Source organism: Bubalus kerabau, chromosome 2 (assembly GCF_029407905.1).
Source record: "Bubalus kerabau isolate K-KA32 ecotype Philippines breed swamp buffalo chromosome 2, PCC_UOA_SB_1v2, whole genome shotgun sequence".
Classification (NCBI taxonomy): domain Eukaryota; kingdom Metazoa; phylum Chordata; class Mammalia; order Artiodactyla; family Bovidae; genus Bubalus; species Bubalus kerabau.
Genome location: NC_073625.1, coordinates 53,161,627 through 53,178,655, shown reverse-complemented (window position 1 = coordinate 53,178,655; position 17,029 = coordinate 53,161,627). Strand labels below are relative to the sequence as shown.

General features: G+C 43.2%; 1 protein-coding gene across 5 annotated transcripts in view; it reads left to right on the top strand.

The window, feature by feature from the left end:
- The window catches only part of BACH1 (BTB domain and CNC homolog 1), a 54,543-nt gene that overhangs the window by 24,219 nt on the left and 13,295 nt on the right, over nt 1-17,029 (top strand). For all 5 annotated transcript variants that reach the window (XM_055567727.1, XM_055567725.1, XM_055567726.1 and 2 more), the window contains exons 2-4: nt 1,928-2,221; nt 5,820-7,157; nt 8,767-8,973. In XM_055567727.1, coding sequence (XP_055423702.1) covers nt 1,988-2,221; nt 5,820-7,157; nt 8,767-8,973 — 1,779 coding nt within the window. In that variant the 5' untranslated portion in view covers nt 1,928-1,987. The remainder of the gene's footprint in view (nt 1-1,927; nt 2,222-5,819; nt 7,158-8,766; nt 8,974-17,029) is intronic.

The following is a 17,029-nucleotide window of genomic DNA, read 5'->3' as shown; positions in this document are numbered from 1 at the left end:
GGCTTCCCAGCTGGCGCTGGTGGTAAAGAACCCACCTGCCAGTGCAGAAGATGTAAGAGATGCTGGTTTGATCCCTGGGTTGGGAAGATCCCCTGGAGGAAGAAATGGCAACCTACTCCAATATTCTTGCTTGGAGAATCCCATGGACAGAGGAGCCTGACGGGCTACAGTCCACAGGATCGCAGAGACTGGGACACAACTTTGGGCCTAGTCTGTCTGGATTTAGTAGTTTTTATTTCTCCTTTCATTTTTGTTTGGCCTATAGCAACTGTGAAAACAGTAATGTTTATTCAGTCATGTAACATTTGAGGACCTTCATGTTTTGGGACATGAGTAAGGTTCAGAAGAGGAGCTTGTGGTCCCTGGGTCAGGAAGGTCCCTTGGAGCAGGAAATTGCAGCCCACTCCGTATTCTTGCCTGGGAAATTGCATGGACAGAAGAGCCAGGTGGGCTCCAGTGCATGGGTCAGATAGACACAATGTAGCAACTAAACTGTCCTTTTTTGGGGGGGGGGCAGGGCTGGGTCACTTCAGTTGCTCAGCCTTGTCCCACTTTTTGCAACCCAATGGACTATAGCCCACCGGGCTCCTCTGTTATGGAATTCTCCAGGCAAGAATACTGGAGTGGGTTGCCATTCCCTTCTCCAGGGGATCTTCCTGACCCAGAGATTGAACCCAGGTCTCCTGCATTGCAGGCAGAGTCTTTACCGACTGAGCCACCAGGGAGGCCCATAGTTGTTAGTATGTATGTTGGGTATATATATGATCAAAAGATGTTTGGAGGCTACTCTGTATTAGTATGGGCCTCCCAGGTGGCACTAGTGGTAAAGAACTTGCCTGCCAGTGCAGGAGACGTAAGAGACGTGGGTTCGATCCCTGGGTTGGGAAGATCCCCTGGAAAAGGGCATGGCAACCCACTCCAGTATTCTTGCCTGGAGAATCCCATGGACAGAGAAGTCTGGTGAGTTACAGTCCATAGGGTCGCAAGGAGATGGACATGACTGAAGCAATTTAGCAGGCACGCATGCACATATGTTAGTATGTGTTTTTTAAAACATACATTTTTGATAATCTTCTCTTTTGTTTTAGCATTTTGAGAAAACGAAGAGTTCCTCTGTGTGGTAACCGTGTTGTTAATGATGGAGTAGTCCTATTTGTTACCTACATTTTATAGTGTTAAGTAAGACTTGTTATGTAAAAAGATTCATTACTAAGATTTGGCCTGGCAGACCTGAGTCTTTAAATCAAGGAAATCCTTCTCCTCTAAGTGTTGGATGAGCTTTGCCTTTTGTAGAACGCGTCCCTTGTTTTGGAGCGCCACGCCCTCCTGCCTGCCGTCAAGTATTGGGAAATGGGGGACGCAGAGCATGTGAAGTGCTGTCTGCCTGTTCCACCGTTTAGCCCAGCCCAGAGTGGGACCTCTGGTGACCTACACGCACCCATTAATGTCTTAAAGCAACAGATTGGGATGCCACCCAGAAACTTCTCAGCCTTCCCGGTTTGCTCATTGGAGCTGTTTTCTTTGTACAAAATGCCTCATTTCAGAGCCATAAAATCCTTGCTTCAAAAGGTCTTCCCCCCCCTTCACCCCAAGAATATGTTTCCTATTATTATAAAAATTGCTTATCAAAAATCTCTATTAAATGAAGTGAAGTGAATAAATGCTTCCAGGCTCTCAGGAGCCTTTTTTCTTTTAAAAGATTTCTTTTTATTATGTGTAACATAGGCAAACCCCACTCCAGTATTCTTGCCTGGCAAACCCCATGGACGGAGGAGCCTGGAGGGCCCCAGTCCATGAGGTCGCAGAGAGTCGGACACGACTGAGCGATTCAACAGCAGCCACATGTTGATGGGTACCTGCCGGGGCCGCCGGGACAGACCTCTTTCCCAAGCCGTTCCATGAGTGACCGCGGCCTGTGTCTCTGCAGGGTTGACGACCGTCAGAAGCATGCTCTCTCGGACCCTCCCGACGCCGCCCCGGACGCAGAATGTGGCTGGGTGAGAACGCAGTGTTCGCCTACGAGTCGTCGGTGCACGGCGCGCACGTGCTGCGCTGCCTGGACGAGCAGCGGCGGAAGGACGAGCTGTGCGACTTGACGGTGCTGGTGGAGGGCCGGCCCTTCCGCGCGCACCGCGCCGTGCTGGCCGCCTGCAGTGCCTACTTCCACGCCCGGCTCGCCGGCACAGCCGGCAGTGAGCCGCGCATCACGCTGCCTGGAGAGGTGGGAGAGCTCGCCCCGCGTTCATGCAACCAACTAAGTCTCCCCTGGTTGATCCCGTTAGGGCAAAACCCCGTCTTCCCCGTCATCCCTTGCCCGTGCTTCTGCAGCCGCACATTTAACTTGCTTCGTAGGCATCCTGGCATTTTCTGTGTCAACTGGTTTCCTTTATTTTTTTGGCCGCACCTCAAGGCAGGCGGAACCATAGTTCCCCCACCAGGGATCGAACCCCTGTCCCCGGCAGTGGAAGTGCAGAGTCTTACTTAACTCCTGGACTGCCAGGGAAGTCTCTGATAACTTTGGATGTTAGTTAATATCTGTTGGGCTGTTGAATAGCTCGACCCTCTGTTATGTTTTAATGAAATGCCTCACCAGTGGACACGGGCATTTGGAGAGGTCGCACACCTGGGCGGGACTCCCCCTTTGGATCTTTTTCTGTGATGGACAGCTGTGACAGGGATTAGGATCCTCCCAAGCCTGAATTTGGCTATGACCGACCTGCCCTCATGGACGGGGCTGAAAGGGAGTTACTGGGGACAGCCTCCCTGTGCTGCTCAGTTTTATTGTTTTAGCTATGAGTCCGAGTTGCCAGATCTATTCGGTTTTCAAGCCGGATGTTTTACAATTTGGAGGAAACCTAAAAGATCATGCATTCCAGCCTCCTCATTTTGACTGCACGTGGCTGTTAGATACTCCAGAAGGGTTCTCTCCCTTTCTTCTTTCTTGAGATTGAGACAGTGCTTGGGTAGAAGAAAGGTGATTTTTGTGTCATATTTATAGAGCCTTGTTCTTACACACCTTTTCCCCCAAGCCTATTATGGAGCTCCCACACCTAGACACTTAGGTTCTTGTTACCATCCTACCTCTAAGAGACGACTCTTAGGGCAGGAGTGCTGGGTACACTGGCTGTTTTAACAGTTTGTTTGGCTTCATTAGTGACTACAACTAGAAGAGTGCTGAGCCTTGTGGCATTGGGACACACATTTTGTTCATTGTTAAGTTGTATCTGACAATTTGTGACCCCATGGACTGCAGCAGGCCAGGCTTCTGGGTCCTTCACTGTCTCTCAGAGTTTGCTTAAACTCAGATGTCCATTGAGTTGGTGATGCCATCCAACCATCTCATCCTCTGTCATCCCCTTCTCCTCCTGCCTTCAGTCTTTCCCAGCATCAGTGTCTTTTCAAATGAGTCAGTTTTTCACATCAAGTGGCCAAAGTATTGGAGCTTCAGTTTCAGCATCAGTCCTTCCAGTGAATATTCAGGACTGATTTCCTTTAGGATTGACTGGTTTGATCTCCTTGCAGTCCAAGGCACTCTCAAGAGTCTTCTCCAGCACACATTAGAAGTTGTTAAAAGGAATTTGGACAAAGTATATAGAATCTGTCTGTGTACAACAGGTTTGTGTGGGCTGTTCTGTGATGACACTGAGTCTACAGTTCAGCTTATTGCTGGCCGTGCATACATACATCCATGACATGGCAGCTACAGGTTGTCAGTTCTGTGGCAGAAGTTGGAGCAAATAATATAGTACTAAGGCAGTGGCAAGAAGGGCCAGCTATTGGTCAGCTGTTGTTCTTTAACAAGTAGCAACACATATCCTAATCGAGATATCCTCATTATGATCTGTAGTTTCAAATTACTTAAAAAGACTTTCCAAGCAGAAAAAAATTTGATTCCTGTATATGGAAGGAAAAGTATCTGCATGCACGTGTGTATGTATACATTCATTCATTCTAATTTGAATATAAGATACACATTTTCAAATATTTGAAGTGTCTCATCATAATGACAGATTGAAAAGATCATTGTGTAGCTGTCTTTAAAGCCTCTTGATTATTTTATTTAAAAATTCCCAATTGAAACATTTATTGAGATCATTGTAAATTTACATGCAGCTGTAAGACATAAGGCGGAGAACCCCTTTGCTGCACTCTGCTCAGTTTCTTCCAATGGTAGAGTGTTTTTGCGAAATTGTGTATCACAACCAGAATTTTGACAGTAATACAATTCACCCGTCTCAGGCTTTCCTGGTTTTACTTGTACTAAATTGAGTATGCTGTGAAATTCTCTACAGTTTCATTTTCTGGGTGGGTCCATGTATCCACTGCCACAGTAAGGAAACGGAACAGTTTCACACCCACCCGAGAATCCCTTGTGTTGCCCTTTTATAATCCCACTCACTCCCTTCCTGGTTTCCCTCCATTCTCCCTCACCCCTCCCTCCATTCCTAATCCCTGGCAACCACTAATCTGTCCCCCTTTCTTAAAGTTTTGTCATCTGAAAAATGTCACATAAATGGAATCATTCAGTAGGTGACCTTTTGGGATTGGCCTTTTTCCTCTTCCCGTAATTTCTCTGAGATTTACCCAAGTCTTAGGCATCCTCAGTGTATTCTATTTTATTGCTGAGCATTCCATACTGTGGGTGTACCGGTTTTTATTTAGCTGTACACCTATTGAAGGAAATCAGGCTAATTCCAATTTTGGGCTGTTACAAATAACATTGCAGTGAGTGCTTGTGCAAGATGAGTTTTCATTTTTCTGGCATAAAAGAATAGGAGTGCGGTTGCTGGGACATATGGTGGTTGCATGTTTTTAAGAAACTGCCAAACTGGTTTGCAGAGCAGCTGCACCATTTTATGTTCCTACCAGCAATGTGTGAGTTTTCCCGTTTCTCCACATCTTCACCAGTATTTGATGTTGCTATTTTTATTTTATTTTTTTAGCCATTTAAAAGCTAATTAAGTATGCCCAGTTTAGCAGGTGTTTAAGAGGATCACAGAAAAATTACATCTTGATCACTCTCATTGGAATTCAGTGTTTTAAAATTAATTTTTGTGTTTTGAGTCGGGAGTGAAGCTTTCCAGCCCTCAGTAGGGGTCATCTCCCCCTCTCTCTGCAGAGGCAGGTTCAGTGTGAATGTGCAATTTTGAGCTTAAAGGTTTTATTAGCTAGAGTCCTTGAATTCTTTGCTGAGACTGTACTAGGCACAAGTTTTAGGTCTTCACGTAGATCACTTTGTAAATCTGAATCTTTAAAAAATTTTATTAGAAACTCTAAGATAATTGATAGGTAGCCATTTACTGTCCACCATGGTTAGGAATACTTTCATTGCTTTAGCTATACTGTTCTCCAGCATTGACTATTCCACTTCAGTAGTTTATCACGGTTGAGGAGTTGTTTGGAATATGGTAACCACGCAGATCTAGGATGGCAGCAGACCCCAGCACTTGAAACAGGGTGTTGAACGTTTATCCACGTTGCTTTATTCCATAGATGCCTTCTTTCCACTAATGCAGAAAGTTGTGGTAATGGTTATATCTTTATCTCATATGAGTAAATCATACTCCACGGATCATCATGAGTGGAAATCTATAAAGTGGAGGGTGTGGTCCCAGTGAACAGGATGTGAGAAGCAAGCTTTTCTAGATTCCCTTAGCTTTACATTTCTGAGAGGAATATTTTTTTCCAACCAAATTAAAATCCCTGTTTTATAAGTATCACTAAGAGGTTTTCATCTTGCCACCCTGCTACTTCTCTCGTCCTTATCTGCTAGACAGCTTTTCATGTGATGTCTTTGTTTTTGTTTTGTATATTAACAGGTGACAGTTAAAGGATTTGAACCTTTGATTCAGTTTGCCTACACTGCTAAACTGATACTCAGTAAGGACAATGTGGATGAGGTGTATAAGTGTGTGGAATTTTTAGGCGTACCTGATATTGAGGAATCCTGCTTTCAGTTTCTCAAATACAAGTTTCTGGACTCCACTGCAGACCAGCAGGAATGCCCCAGAAAAAAATGCTTCTCCTCACCTTGCCAGAAACCAGATTTTAAGTTTTCGCTCTTGGACCAGAAGGATTTAGAAATTGATGAGGTGGAGGAATTTCTGGACAACAAAAATGTCCAAACCCCTCACTGTAAACTGCGTAGGTATCAAGGCAGTGCAAAAGCGACTCCTCCTCTGCAGGACAGTGCCAGCCAAACGTGTGAATCCATGTGCTTAGAAAAGGATGCTGCCCTGGCTCTGCCGTCTTTATGCCCCAAATACCGAAAATTCCAGAAAGCATTTGGAACTGACAGAGTCCGAACTGTGGAGTCCAGCGTCAAAGACATTCAGGCTGCTTCTGTTCAGCCGCACGAGCCGTCGGAAAATGAGTGTCTAGGAGGAATCCAGGACTGTGCAGACTTGCAGGTGATTTTAAAATGTGAAGAAAAAAAGTCAGCGATGGAACATGAAGAAGCCAAGAAGAAAGATCCCGCTTCCCAGGGCTCATCCGGAAAAACAGAAACAACTCCCTGCCCCCCCAGTTCTGCAGACCCCCACGGGTTCTACTCTCTGTCTGTCTTACACACGTACGACCAGTACGGTGACTTGAATTTTGCTGGCACGCAGAACACCACCGTGTTAACGGAAAAGCCTTCGTCGGGTTCCGATGTGCGAGAAGAGAAGGCTTTCGGTGAGAGTCCAGATGTGAAATCAGACTCCGGCCCCAGGAAGGAGAGTGGCCTTGCCGCAAGTGATCTGAGCAGCGTGGAGCGAGAGGTGGCGGAGCACCTCGCGAAGGGCTTCTGGAGTGACATCTGCAACACGGACGCTGCCTGCCAAATGCAGTTGTCACCTGCCGTGGCCAAAGACAGCCCAGAGCAGAACTACCCCCAGAAGCGGTCTGAGTGTCCCTGGTTAGGCATCAGGATCAGCGAGAGCCCTGAACCGGGCCAGAGGACTTTCACGACCTTGAGTTCTGTCAGTTGCCCTTTTATAAGCACTCTGAGTCCCGAGGGCTGTTCCAGCAGCCTGGAAATCGGAACTGATGACTACGCTTCAGAGCCCCAGCAGGAGCCTTGTCCCTACGCTTGCGTGATCAGCTTGGGAGACGACTCGGAGACGGATACCGAAGGGGACAGTGAGCCCTGTTCAGCCCGAGAACAAGAGTGTGAGGTGAGCGGAAAGAGTGTGCTCAAGTCATTGACCACCGTTAACTGGGCTGACTATGTCTGCTCCTTTTGGGAATGTGATCTGGCTCAGGGAGGGAGGAGGAAACCCATACTCAGTTAAGTATACCACGGTATAATACATACCAGGAGTGGGTGATGAAGTTGGAAGGACTGCTGTGTTCCTTTATTTCAAGTAGGTGTATTTTGTTCTGTTAAGCAGGGAGTGGATTCCTGCATTGGCCATGTAACTGTTTAAATCAAGTGCCAGGTCCCGAGAGGAAAAAGAATAATGATTCTCTAATCATTTGATGATTAACTCCTGGTTAAATACAGCATATATTCAGTCTTATTCACTGCCACAAGGACGTCTAGACGTGGGACTTAGTCACTTAGCAATGACTTAGCAATGACCAGTTGCAGGAATGTGGCTTCCGGTCCAGAGTTTTCTTTATACTAGTTTCTCATAGCTATAAAATTTTTTCTTAGTTTTCCTTAGTCATTTCATCTATTAAAGAATGTCTTAATAATTTAGTATGAACTACATGTATCCAGTTTGTTATTAATCATACTACTCTTGATCTGTGTACTTTGTGTATAAATGTTGGTATTTGATAGATGCTTTTTTGTAAAACTTGACTATAGTTCCAGTAATAATAAAGGTTCATTAGTTCTTTATCATACTCTTTGTTTTTATATCTGTTAAAACAGGTATAAAATAGTTTGAAACAATGAGGTTTTTTTCCCCCCCCTTGGCTTTGGAAGGAAGTGTTTCATTATTTAAGAAGTAATATGTAAGCATGAAGTTATATATATTGATTTTTGTATGACATTTGTAAATGCAGTGCTTGAAACTATGACAAAGTATTTAAATGAAACATTTAAGAAATTTTAGAATATTTTATGTAACTAATTTCTGTAAGCTTGAAAGACTAAGTAGGTAGCCAGAGAAACTGACAAATGTTTCATTTCTTTTTGATAATTAAACTTTCCCACAGTATTATTTTTTAAAGATTATCTTATTATTATTATTTGAAATTTAAATATGTTGAAAATGACTGTAAAATATTCATAAGGTTTTTCTAACCATTTCTGCATTGGCAAGTAAAATGAATTATGTGAAACTGCCATTTTTCTGACAGAGAAATAAATTTTCAGGAATGCTTTAGAAATTATTGGTGGTGTTATACACAATATTAAGTCAGTGCTACACAGTAATAGAAGTCAGAGAACAAAACAGAATTTTTTTGGTTTGGGTAAAAATACATTTAAAACACTTTAGAAAATGCCTTAAAGATCTCTGTGGGGTATTGACATGCCCTAGTAAAATAATTTAAATTCTGTTTTTTCATTGTAAGTACATTAATATTTATGTTTATGATGTTTGATTTGCGAAAAAAATCTGCTTCTCAATTTATCTTCTAAACCCGCTCGAAAATAGAACAGAAATAATGAAGGAAAAAAAAAAGAATGTATCGAGATTGGAGATGATAGAGGGCTTTTTTTTAGTCTAAATAAAGTTCCCTGGAAAACATAGATGCATATTTTCCTCTTCCTGGATTTAAGTAAAACCAAAAAATGCAGCAATAATTGCTAATGTTTATTTCACCTTCTAGGTAAAATTGCCATTTAATGCACAACGAATAATTTCACTCTCTCGAAATGATTTTCAATCTTTGTTGAAAATGCACAAACTGACTCCAGAACAGCTGGATTGCATCCATGATATTCGGAGAAGAAGTAAAAACAGAATTGCTGCACAACGCTGTCGCAAGAGGAAGCTTGACTGTATACAGAATCTTGAATCAGAAATTGAGAAGCTGGTGAGTCTAGAAGTTTCTTCTTATTCTAATTCCAACAGTTCATTCTGTCTTTCTTTTTTATAAGGAAATAGCTGTTTCAATTCCTAAGTCAGATATAATGTTCAATTATTTTAAAATTTGCCAATTAATATTAAAAAATAAACTATGTGACATTTTCAGAAAAATAAGGAGATGAAAAGCAATGAGGATTTTCATAATTTTACCTAAGCAAGTATTTTATGTATATAGTGGGATACTGTCATATGTAAGTTGAACTATTTCTGTGTATCTTTGTAAAAAGTGATTTATAGATTAAAGATAATTTCACTATCTAATTCTGGTGGTTGAGTAAAAATGAAAGAAATGATAAAACACTTTAATCTCTTTGTGTTGTGCTTGGTGTCTGTAAATGCTAATGTTTCAGTTGTTGGTTTTAATGAACCAGTAACTTGTTTTGGTTGATAGCAAAGTGAGCCAGCCAACTTGAATCTTTCATCTAAGGGAAAAATTCATGTGCTAATATAAATAGAAAATTTTAATACCTAATGAGATCCTCAGGGATAAGAATGCCTACTTTGTTACATCTTATTTTTTATTCCGACATCAAAAGAGAAATTAACTAAAAAATGGATTAATTTTTACCAGTGTTTTCTTTGTACGGTAGTGGTTGGTACTAATAGAAGGAAGCGTTGTGTGAAGAAAGATAATAGTGCAGGCCAGCTAGAGCTAAAACCCTGGTTAGAGACGACAGCAGAGACAGTGTCTAGATGCAGTAAAAACGTTCATTGAATGTTCTGTTTTCTGTGTGTGCACGGTGTCACTAAGTTGTGTCTGACTCCTTTCGATGCCCTAAAATGTAGCCCACCAGCTTCCTCTCTCCATGGCGTGCTCTAGGCAAGAATACCGGAGTGGGTTGCCATGCCCTGCTCCAGGGGATCTTCCCCACCCAGGGGTCGAACCCACATCTCCTGCAGCTCCTGCATTGCAGGTAGATTCTTTACTGTCTGAGTTATCAGGGAAGCCCGTGTAACTCTGGGCAGGCTATGTCATACCTTTGTCCCTCAGTTTTCTCCTCTATAAGATGGGATAATACCATTTCTTACTTAACAGAAATGAGTATTCATTTATGAAGATTATTGTTGTTTAGTCTCTAAGTCGTGTCCAGCTCTTTTGTGACCCCCATGGACTGTATGTAGCCTGCCAGGCTTCTCTGTCCATAGGATTCCCTAGGCAAAAACACTGGAAGTGAAGTGAAGTGAAGTGAAGTGTCTCAGTCGTGTCCGACTCTTTGCAACCCCATGGACTGTAGCCTGCCAGGCTCCTCCATCTGTGGGATTTTCCAGGCAAGAATACTGGAGTGGGTTGCATTTCCTTCTCCAGTTTATGAAGATTAAATGAGCTAATACATCCAAGTCTTTAGAAAAATGCCTGGCACATAGTACTCAATAAATATTACTTTCTTCTTCTTATTGCTGTACTATTATTTATCAATTTTCAGTTTTCTCTCCCTTGATTGTTCCTTTCATAATGTCTCTGCCTACTCTGTAGACTCTGGGTTTGGACCTCACTGTTTATATTGCCTCTCATTATAGAAAGATTCCTTTCATGTCGTCGGTGGAATAACTCTTGGTTAATTTTCAATAGAAGGGAATATTTGGTTTTCCCATGGTTCTTAGGAAACTTTTGTAGTTGCTTCTAAGAGTAATAGCCTAATAGACTGTGGATGGATCAGCACGTGAAAAAAAGTATTTTGATTACAAAACGAATAATGATTTGAAAATACTATTTTTAAGGTGGGTCAGTGAGATAAAAACCATGTGTGAAGCATGCTTCAGTTCAGTTCAGTCGCTCAGTCATGTCTGGCTCTTTGTCTGACTCATGGACTGCAGCACTCCAGGCCTCGCTGTCCATTACCAACTCCCGGAGCTTGCTCCAACTCAACGTACATCGACTCAGTGATGCCATCCAGCCATCTCATCCTCTGTCGTCCCCTTCTCCTCCCGCCTTCAGTCTTTTCCCAGCATCAGGGTCTTTTCCAATGAGTCAATTCTTCACGTCAGGTAGCCAGAGTATTAGAGCTTCAGCTTCAGTATCAGTGCTTCCAGTGAATAATCAGGGTTGATTTCCTTTAGGATTGACTGGTTAGATCTCCTTGCAGTCCAAGGAACTCTCAAGAGTCTTCTCCAACACCACAGCTCAAAAGCATCAATTCTTTGGCACTCAGCTTTCTTTATCGTCCAACTCTCACATCCATACATGACTACTGGAAAAACTGTAGCTTTGACTAGATGGACCTTTGTCAGCAAAGTAACGTCTCTGCTTTTTAATACGCTGTCTAGGTTTGTAGCTTTTCTTCCAAGGAGTAAATGTCTTTTAAGCATGCTTCAGGTGGTCTTTATATGCTGGGAAAGCCAAAGGGAGATGTTAATTTGAATGTCCTGTTGGAGTCTGTCAGTAACCTTTGAATAAAAAAAAAAGGCGGATATTTAATTGATGGTATTGACTTTTAATCTTAATTTAAAATTTGATAGTATGTTAAAGGTTAGGTATTAATTCAGGATTGCTTTTACTGTAAGAATTGAATATCTATAATTTACAAACCAAAATCATGACTTTGCTTTTGCCAATAAATATAAAATCTTGAGCAAAGTTCAAGAATCATTCAACTTGTTAACGTGTTTGACTTACAAAGCTGTCATCTTTATAGGATTCTTCTCAAGGTCTATGTTTATTCTTTTCTGTAAGATGAAATCAGAAGTTAGAAAATATGTGTCTCTGATACCATTGTGGTCTCAAACAAAGGTAACCTTGAAGTAAACTTTGCTTTTTAAAGAAAAATAATAAATTGCTAAAGTGTAATTCTCTCTTAGAAGAAATCAGATATTGATTGATATCAACTTATAAGTGATCAGAAATCACAGTATTCACAAAGTTCTGGAACTCGGGGTTGAGATGATCACACATGGTTTCATTTCACTGCCCTTGTCCAGGATGATGGTGTAGGAGTCAAATGACCTCACCTGTCTTTGTGAAGGGGAAGTGTTAGTCGCTCAGTCATGTCCGACTATATGCACTCCTGTGGCATGTCTCCAGGCAAGAATACTGGAGTGGCTAGTAGCCTTTCCCTACTCCAGTGGATCTTCCCAACCCAGGGATCGAACCCAGATCTCTCTGCATTGAAGGCAGTCTGAGCCAGCAGGGAAGCCCAGTCTGTCTTTACTGTTTTGAATTTGGTCGTAAAAATTATTGTATTAACAACAACCCTTTTCTGGTCACAGTCTAACTACTGCTCTAGTCACATGGGCACTGCCATCTCCACACCCTGCTGTGGGCCCTCTGGGGCCTCCCCACTGCCACTCTGTGAGGCCTTTGAGCAGTGTGTCTTGAAATGTGACCTGTGTACAATTGGCATCAGAGTTACCCAGGAGTCCGCCTTCAAAATGCTCCCTCTGGAGCCCCATCCCAGACCTGTGGGAGGGGCCCAGGAACATGCATTCTGCAAGTTTCCAGTGTGAGTCTTTATTATGCACACTAAGTTTCTAGAACCTGCTGCACTAGAACACAGAAGTCAGATGGAGGCTTTGGAGTCAAACAGCTGAAAACTCTGCCTGGCCCCTTGATGGCTTTGGAGAGGTCATTGCCTCTCCAAAACTCAATCCCCTCATCAATAACAAGTAGATAAGAGTAGTATCTCCCTCAGGTCTGGTGCAAGGATGAGATTCAGCTAGAGATGGAAGGCTCTTTGTCCTGCCGCACACATGTTCAGGGCTCAGTAAAAATTAGTAGTTAGGTTTTCTGTGAGTATCTGCTTTTCATTCATATTAAATGTACTGGGTACCAGGGGAAGCAAAGATCAGTGAGACATAGCGCTTGCCAGTAAAATGCTTAGAGTCTCATAGGGAGCCCGCTTGATGTGTTTTCATTTGTTCTTGAGAATCATCTTCCTCCTCCCCATTCTAAGCTTGCAGGAGAGTTAAATGAATAGTGAGGTAGACAACCATATACTTGTGGTGGATTCACCAGTCACCAACATCTTGCCATCATTGCTCTCTGCCTCTTCCTGTGGGTCCTGGTCTCTGTCTCTCTGGCCAGGTCTGTGTCCCCAGCCCTGCTTGGTTGGTCTCTGTCTTTCTGGCCAGGTCTGTGTCCCCCGCCCCGCTTGGTTGGTCTCTGTCTCTCTGGCCAGGTCTGTGTCCCCAGCCCCGCTTGGTTGGCCTGTGGGTCTTTGTCCGTCTGTCCCTATTAGCCAGTGTTGGATTCTTTGTAACTACAGTTGGGCGATGTTCTCACTATACTCCCTGTCCGTCTTTATGCCTCTTGTTTTGTTTTCTGAATCATTTGAAACCTACCACATTATGACATTTCACCCCTAAATGCTTAAATATGAATCTTCTAAAATGACATTTTTTGATATCTTTATCAAATATATTTACCAATATCTTTGTCATACCTGAGAAAATTAATAAATCTTAAATAACATATGTAGTTCCTATTCAAATTACCCTTATTGTCCCTAGGCATACTTTATATATATTTTTTTCTTTGCAAAGTAGGAGCCAATTCTCACACGATGTTTTTAGTTTTGTCTTTAGTCTCTCAGTCTAGAACAAATCCTCCCCCTTCTCCCTCCATTTTTTTTTAATTAAAAAAAAATTTTGTTTTCTAGGAGAGTCTAGTTGATTAACAGTGTTGTGTTAGTTTTAAGTATAGCAGTGGGTACGTGTCAATCGCTTGCTTACTCAGTTGTGTCTGACTCTTTGCGACCGCATGGACTAGAGCCCGCCAGGCTCCTCTGTGGGGATTCTCAGGCAAGAATGCTGGAGTGGGTCGCCGTTTCCTCCTCCAGGACATGTCAGTATGGCTGAGTAATATTCCACTGTGTGTGTGTGTGTGTGTATATATATATATAAAAGAACTGAGTCAAATGCATTCCTTTTTATGGTGAGTAATAGTCCATTGTGTTCCATTCCACAACTTCTTTTATCCATTCATCTGTGGATGGACATCTAGGTTACGTCCACGTCCTAGCTATTGTGAATAGTGCTGTGATGAACATTGGGGTACCTGTATCCTTTTCAGTTATGGTTCCCTCAGGGTATATGCCAAGTACCCCCCCTCCCCCTTCTATTTTTTAATGATAATAGGTTTTTAAGAGTCCAGGCCAGCGTTCTCATGAAGTGTCACACTTTTAATGTGTGTCTGATCATTTGCCCTTGGTTTTATGTAACTCCTTCCTTCAGTCTTTGTATTTCATGTAAACTGTGGAAGTGTGTGTTCTTAGACTGAGATTAAACATTCATACTGGGTCACTTGGGGAGACACCGTGTCAGGGTGTTGTTCCACTTGAGTGCACGGGGGCAGATCATCTCCAAATTTTTTTTTTTTTTTGCCTTTGTGATTGCTTTCTGTGGACTGTTAATTAGGCACTTTGTGAGTATCTGGTTCCCCAACACTCCTTTGTCCTTTGGTTTTAAGCATGCGATGATGGCCTTTACAACGGGGACTGCAAAATCGGGATTTTTCCAATTTTGTCATTCCACTTACATTTATTGGCATTCCTCTTTAAAAAGAACTTTCCTTCCCTCCTCTTCTTCCTCCGTCCGACCACATCCTTGTAGTATCACAGTGGACCCATGGATTAATCTTTTTCTAGTTTAATTTCTTAGAACTGATAATAGCCGTTGGTCTTCCCGATGCCGGTGTTTTCCCGGGCTCGCAGGGGAGAGCCAGCCTCCTCAGCCGGCGCGCGCTGTTGACGCGGCGCGGTCGGTGTGCCTGCGCCATTTACGGAGGCGCCTCAGGCTTACCGTGCGTCTGTGTGCGTGCTCAGTCTGGTTGACGCTTTGCCACCCTGTGAGCTGTGGCCCACCAGGCTCCTCTGTCCATGAGATTCTCCAGGCAAGAAGACTGGACTGGGTTGCCATGCTGTCCTCCCGGGGCTCTTCCCGACCCAGGGATCAAACCCAAGTCTCCTGTGTCTCCTGCGCTGACAGGCAGATTCTTTACCACCTGGGTAAAGCCTTCTCTTTACCTGGGATTCTGAGCCACCTGGGAAGCCGCCTCTTGTTTAGAGATGGGGAGCCACCCCTTTCTGTAAAAATCCCTAGTCTCTTATAGCAGGTATTAGGCTCCAGAATGCATGCTTGCTGCTGGAGAGTTGCTCCTTCTGTGTGTGTGTGTGTGTGAAATATCATGTGTTCATTCAGGATATACATCATGCTTCAGTAAATAGGGGCTTTCCTGGCGGCTCAGACGGTAAAGCATCTTTCTGCAATGCAGGAGACTGGGGTTTGATCCCTGGGTCAGAAGGATGCTCTAGAGAAGGAAATGGCAACCCACTCCAGTACTCTTGCCTGGAAAATCCCATGGACTGAGCAGCCTGGTAGGCTACAGTCCATGGGGTCACAAAGAGTGGGACACGACTAAGCGACTTCACTTTCACTTTCAGTAAATAGAAGTATGTACCTTGCAATAGAAAAGTTTAGTGTTTCTTATTCAGTGCAAAGTTTTTCAAAGTCTTAGATGGCCCTGAAATATTTAAAACCTGACTACCCATAGTTGGAGTCACCCGCAGTTTTGTAGGAAAACTTTAATATAAAACCACAGCAGTACTTTTGTGCAAAGCAGGTTTCTTTTTTAACCTTTTAACTATTTTATTTTAGTCCCGGAAGAGCATCTATTTAAAGGTTGGCCATTGCAGATGGCTACTGTGAAGCAACCTGTCTAAATGTTAACTGGCAACATTTAACAGCTCAGGCTCCCCTGAAGTTGCCCAAGAGCAGAAGGCCAGGAGATTTATCATAGATTTCACAAGAGAAATCTTTGACCCTCTGTCAACACTTATTTTCTCTTACCTTATAACCAGCTTGATGATTTGGTTTTCTAGCTCATACTAGATTAGGCACAGTGCAGTGGTAGAATCGGAAGGATGAGGTGGCACAATGATAGGAAAAAAGACGCTGTCCGCAGTGACCAGTGATGGTGGACAGGGTGGCCGGGACCGGGAAAACCTGACCAAAACTTCACGGTAGGCTTTCTTACAGGGATAATCATTTAACATGAAAATAATAACAGTACCAATAGGGGTAATAATTGTGCTCAGTCGTGTCTGACTCTCTGTGTCTGCACAGATTGTAGCCCGCCAGGCTCCTCTGCCCATGGGATTTTCCAGGTGAGAATACTGGAGTGGGTTGCCATTTCCTCCTCCAAGGGATTTCCTGACCCAAGGATTGAACCCGAGTCTGTTGACGTCTCCTGCCTTGTCAGGCAGATTCTTGACCACTAGTGCCACCTGGGAAACCATGGTGGCTCAGTGGTAAAGAACCCACCTGCAGTGTAAGAGACGTGGCAGGAGCCTTGGGTTCAGTTCCTGAGTCAGGAAGATCCCCTGGACAAGGAAATAGCAACCCACTCCAGTGTGTCTAGTAAGTCCTGTGGAAAGCCCACAGGGTCGCAAAAGAGTTGGACATGACTTAGCAACTAAATAGCAATAATAGTAATTAATAAACACAGTTCCCCTCCCCCTCCATTCTTCACATGTCAGTCACTCACCTACTAGCTTTCTGACTCTGGGCATGTTAAAATCTGAACCCCATCTGTAAAATGTGTTTGATATTCCTGAAATCAGTAGTCATCGTGAGGATTACATAGTTGAAATGGTATGTTTGGAAACATTTAGCACAGTGTCTGGCACAGCTAATGTCCAGTCGTGATTAGAATCTTTGGAGTTATGATCACTTCACTTGAGCTTTTGTGGAGGTTGTATTTCATCCCCAGAGTCTGCACGGGTTTATCTGCAGTCCACAGATCCAAAAAACTCTGAAAACTGTGCAAGTCTGTTGCAACTATTTTGGCCAAAAAACTGACACAAAGCTAGATCAGGGTACACAGTTGTTATGTATCCTACTTTGTCTATTGACGCTTTCGTGTGTCTTATTTAGAAATGGGAAGGTGTCTGAGAGTTGGGTGCTGCTTCAGATGCTGCTGGAGGAATTATGTGTGCATCTATACTTTGTCTCTAGAATCTAAGTACTTCTGAACTCCAAGATATGTGTAGGCCTGTTAGGGATGAGGGCTT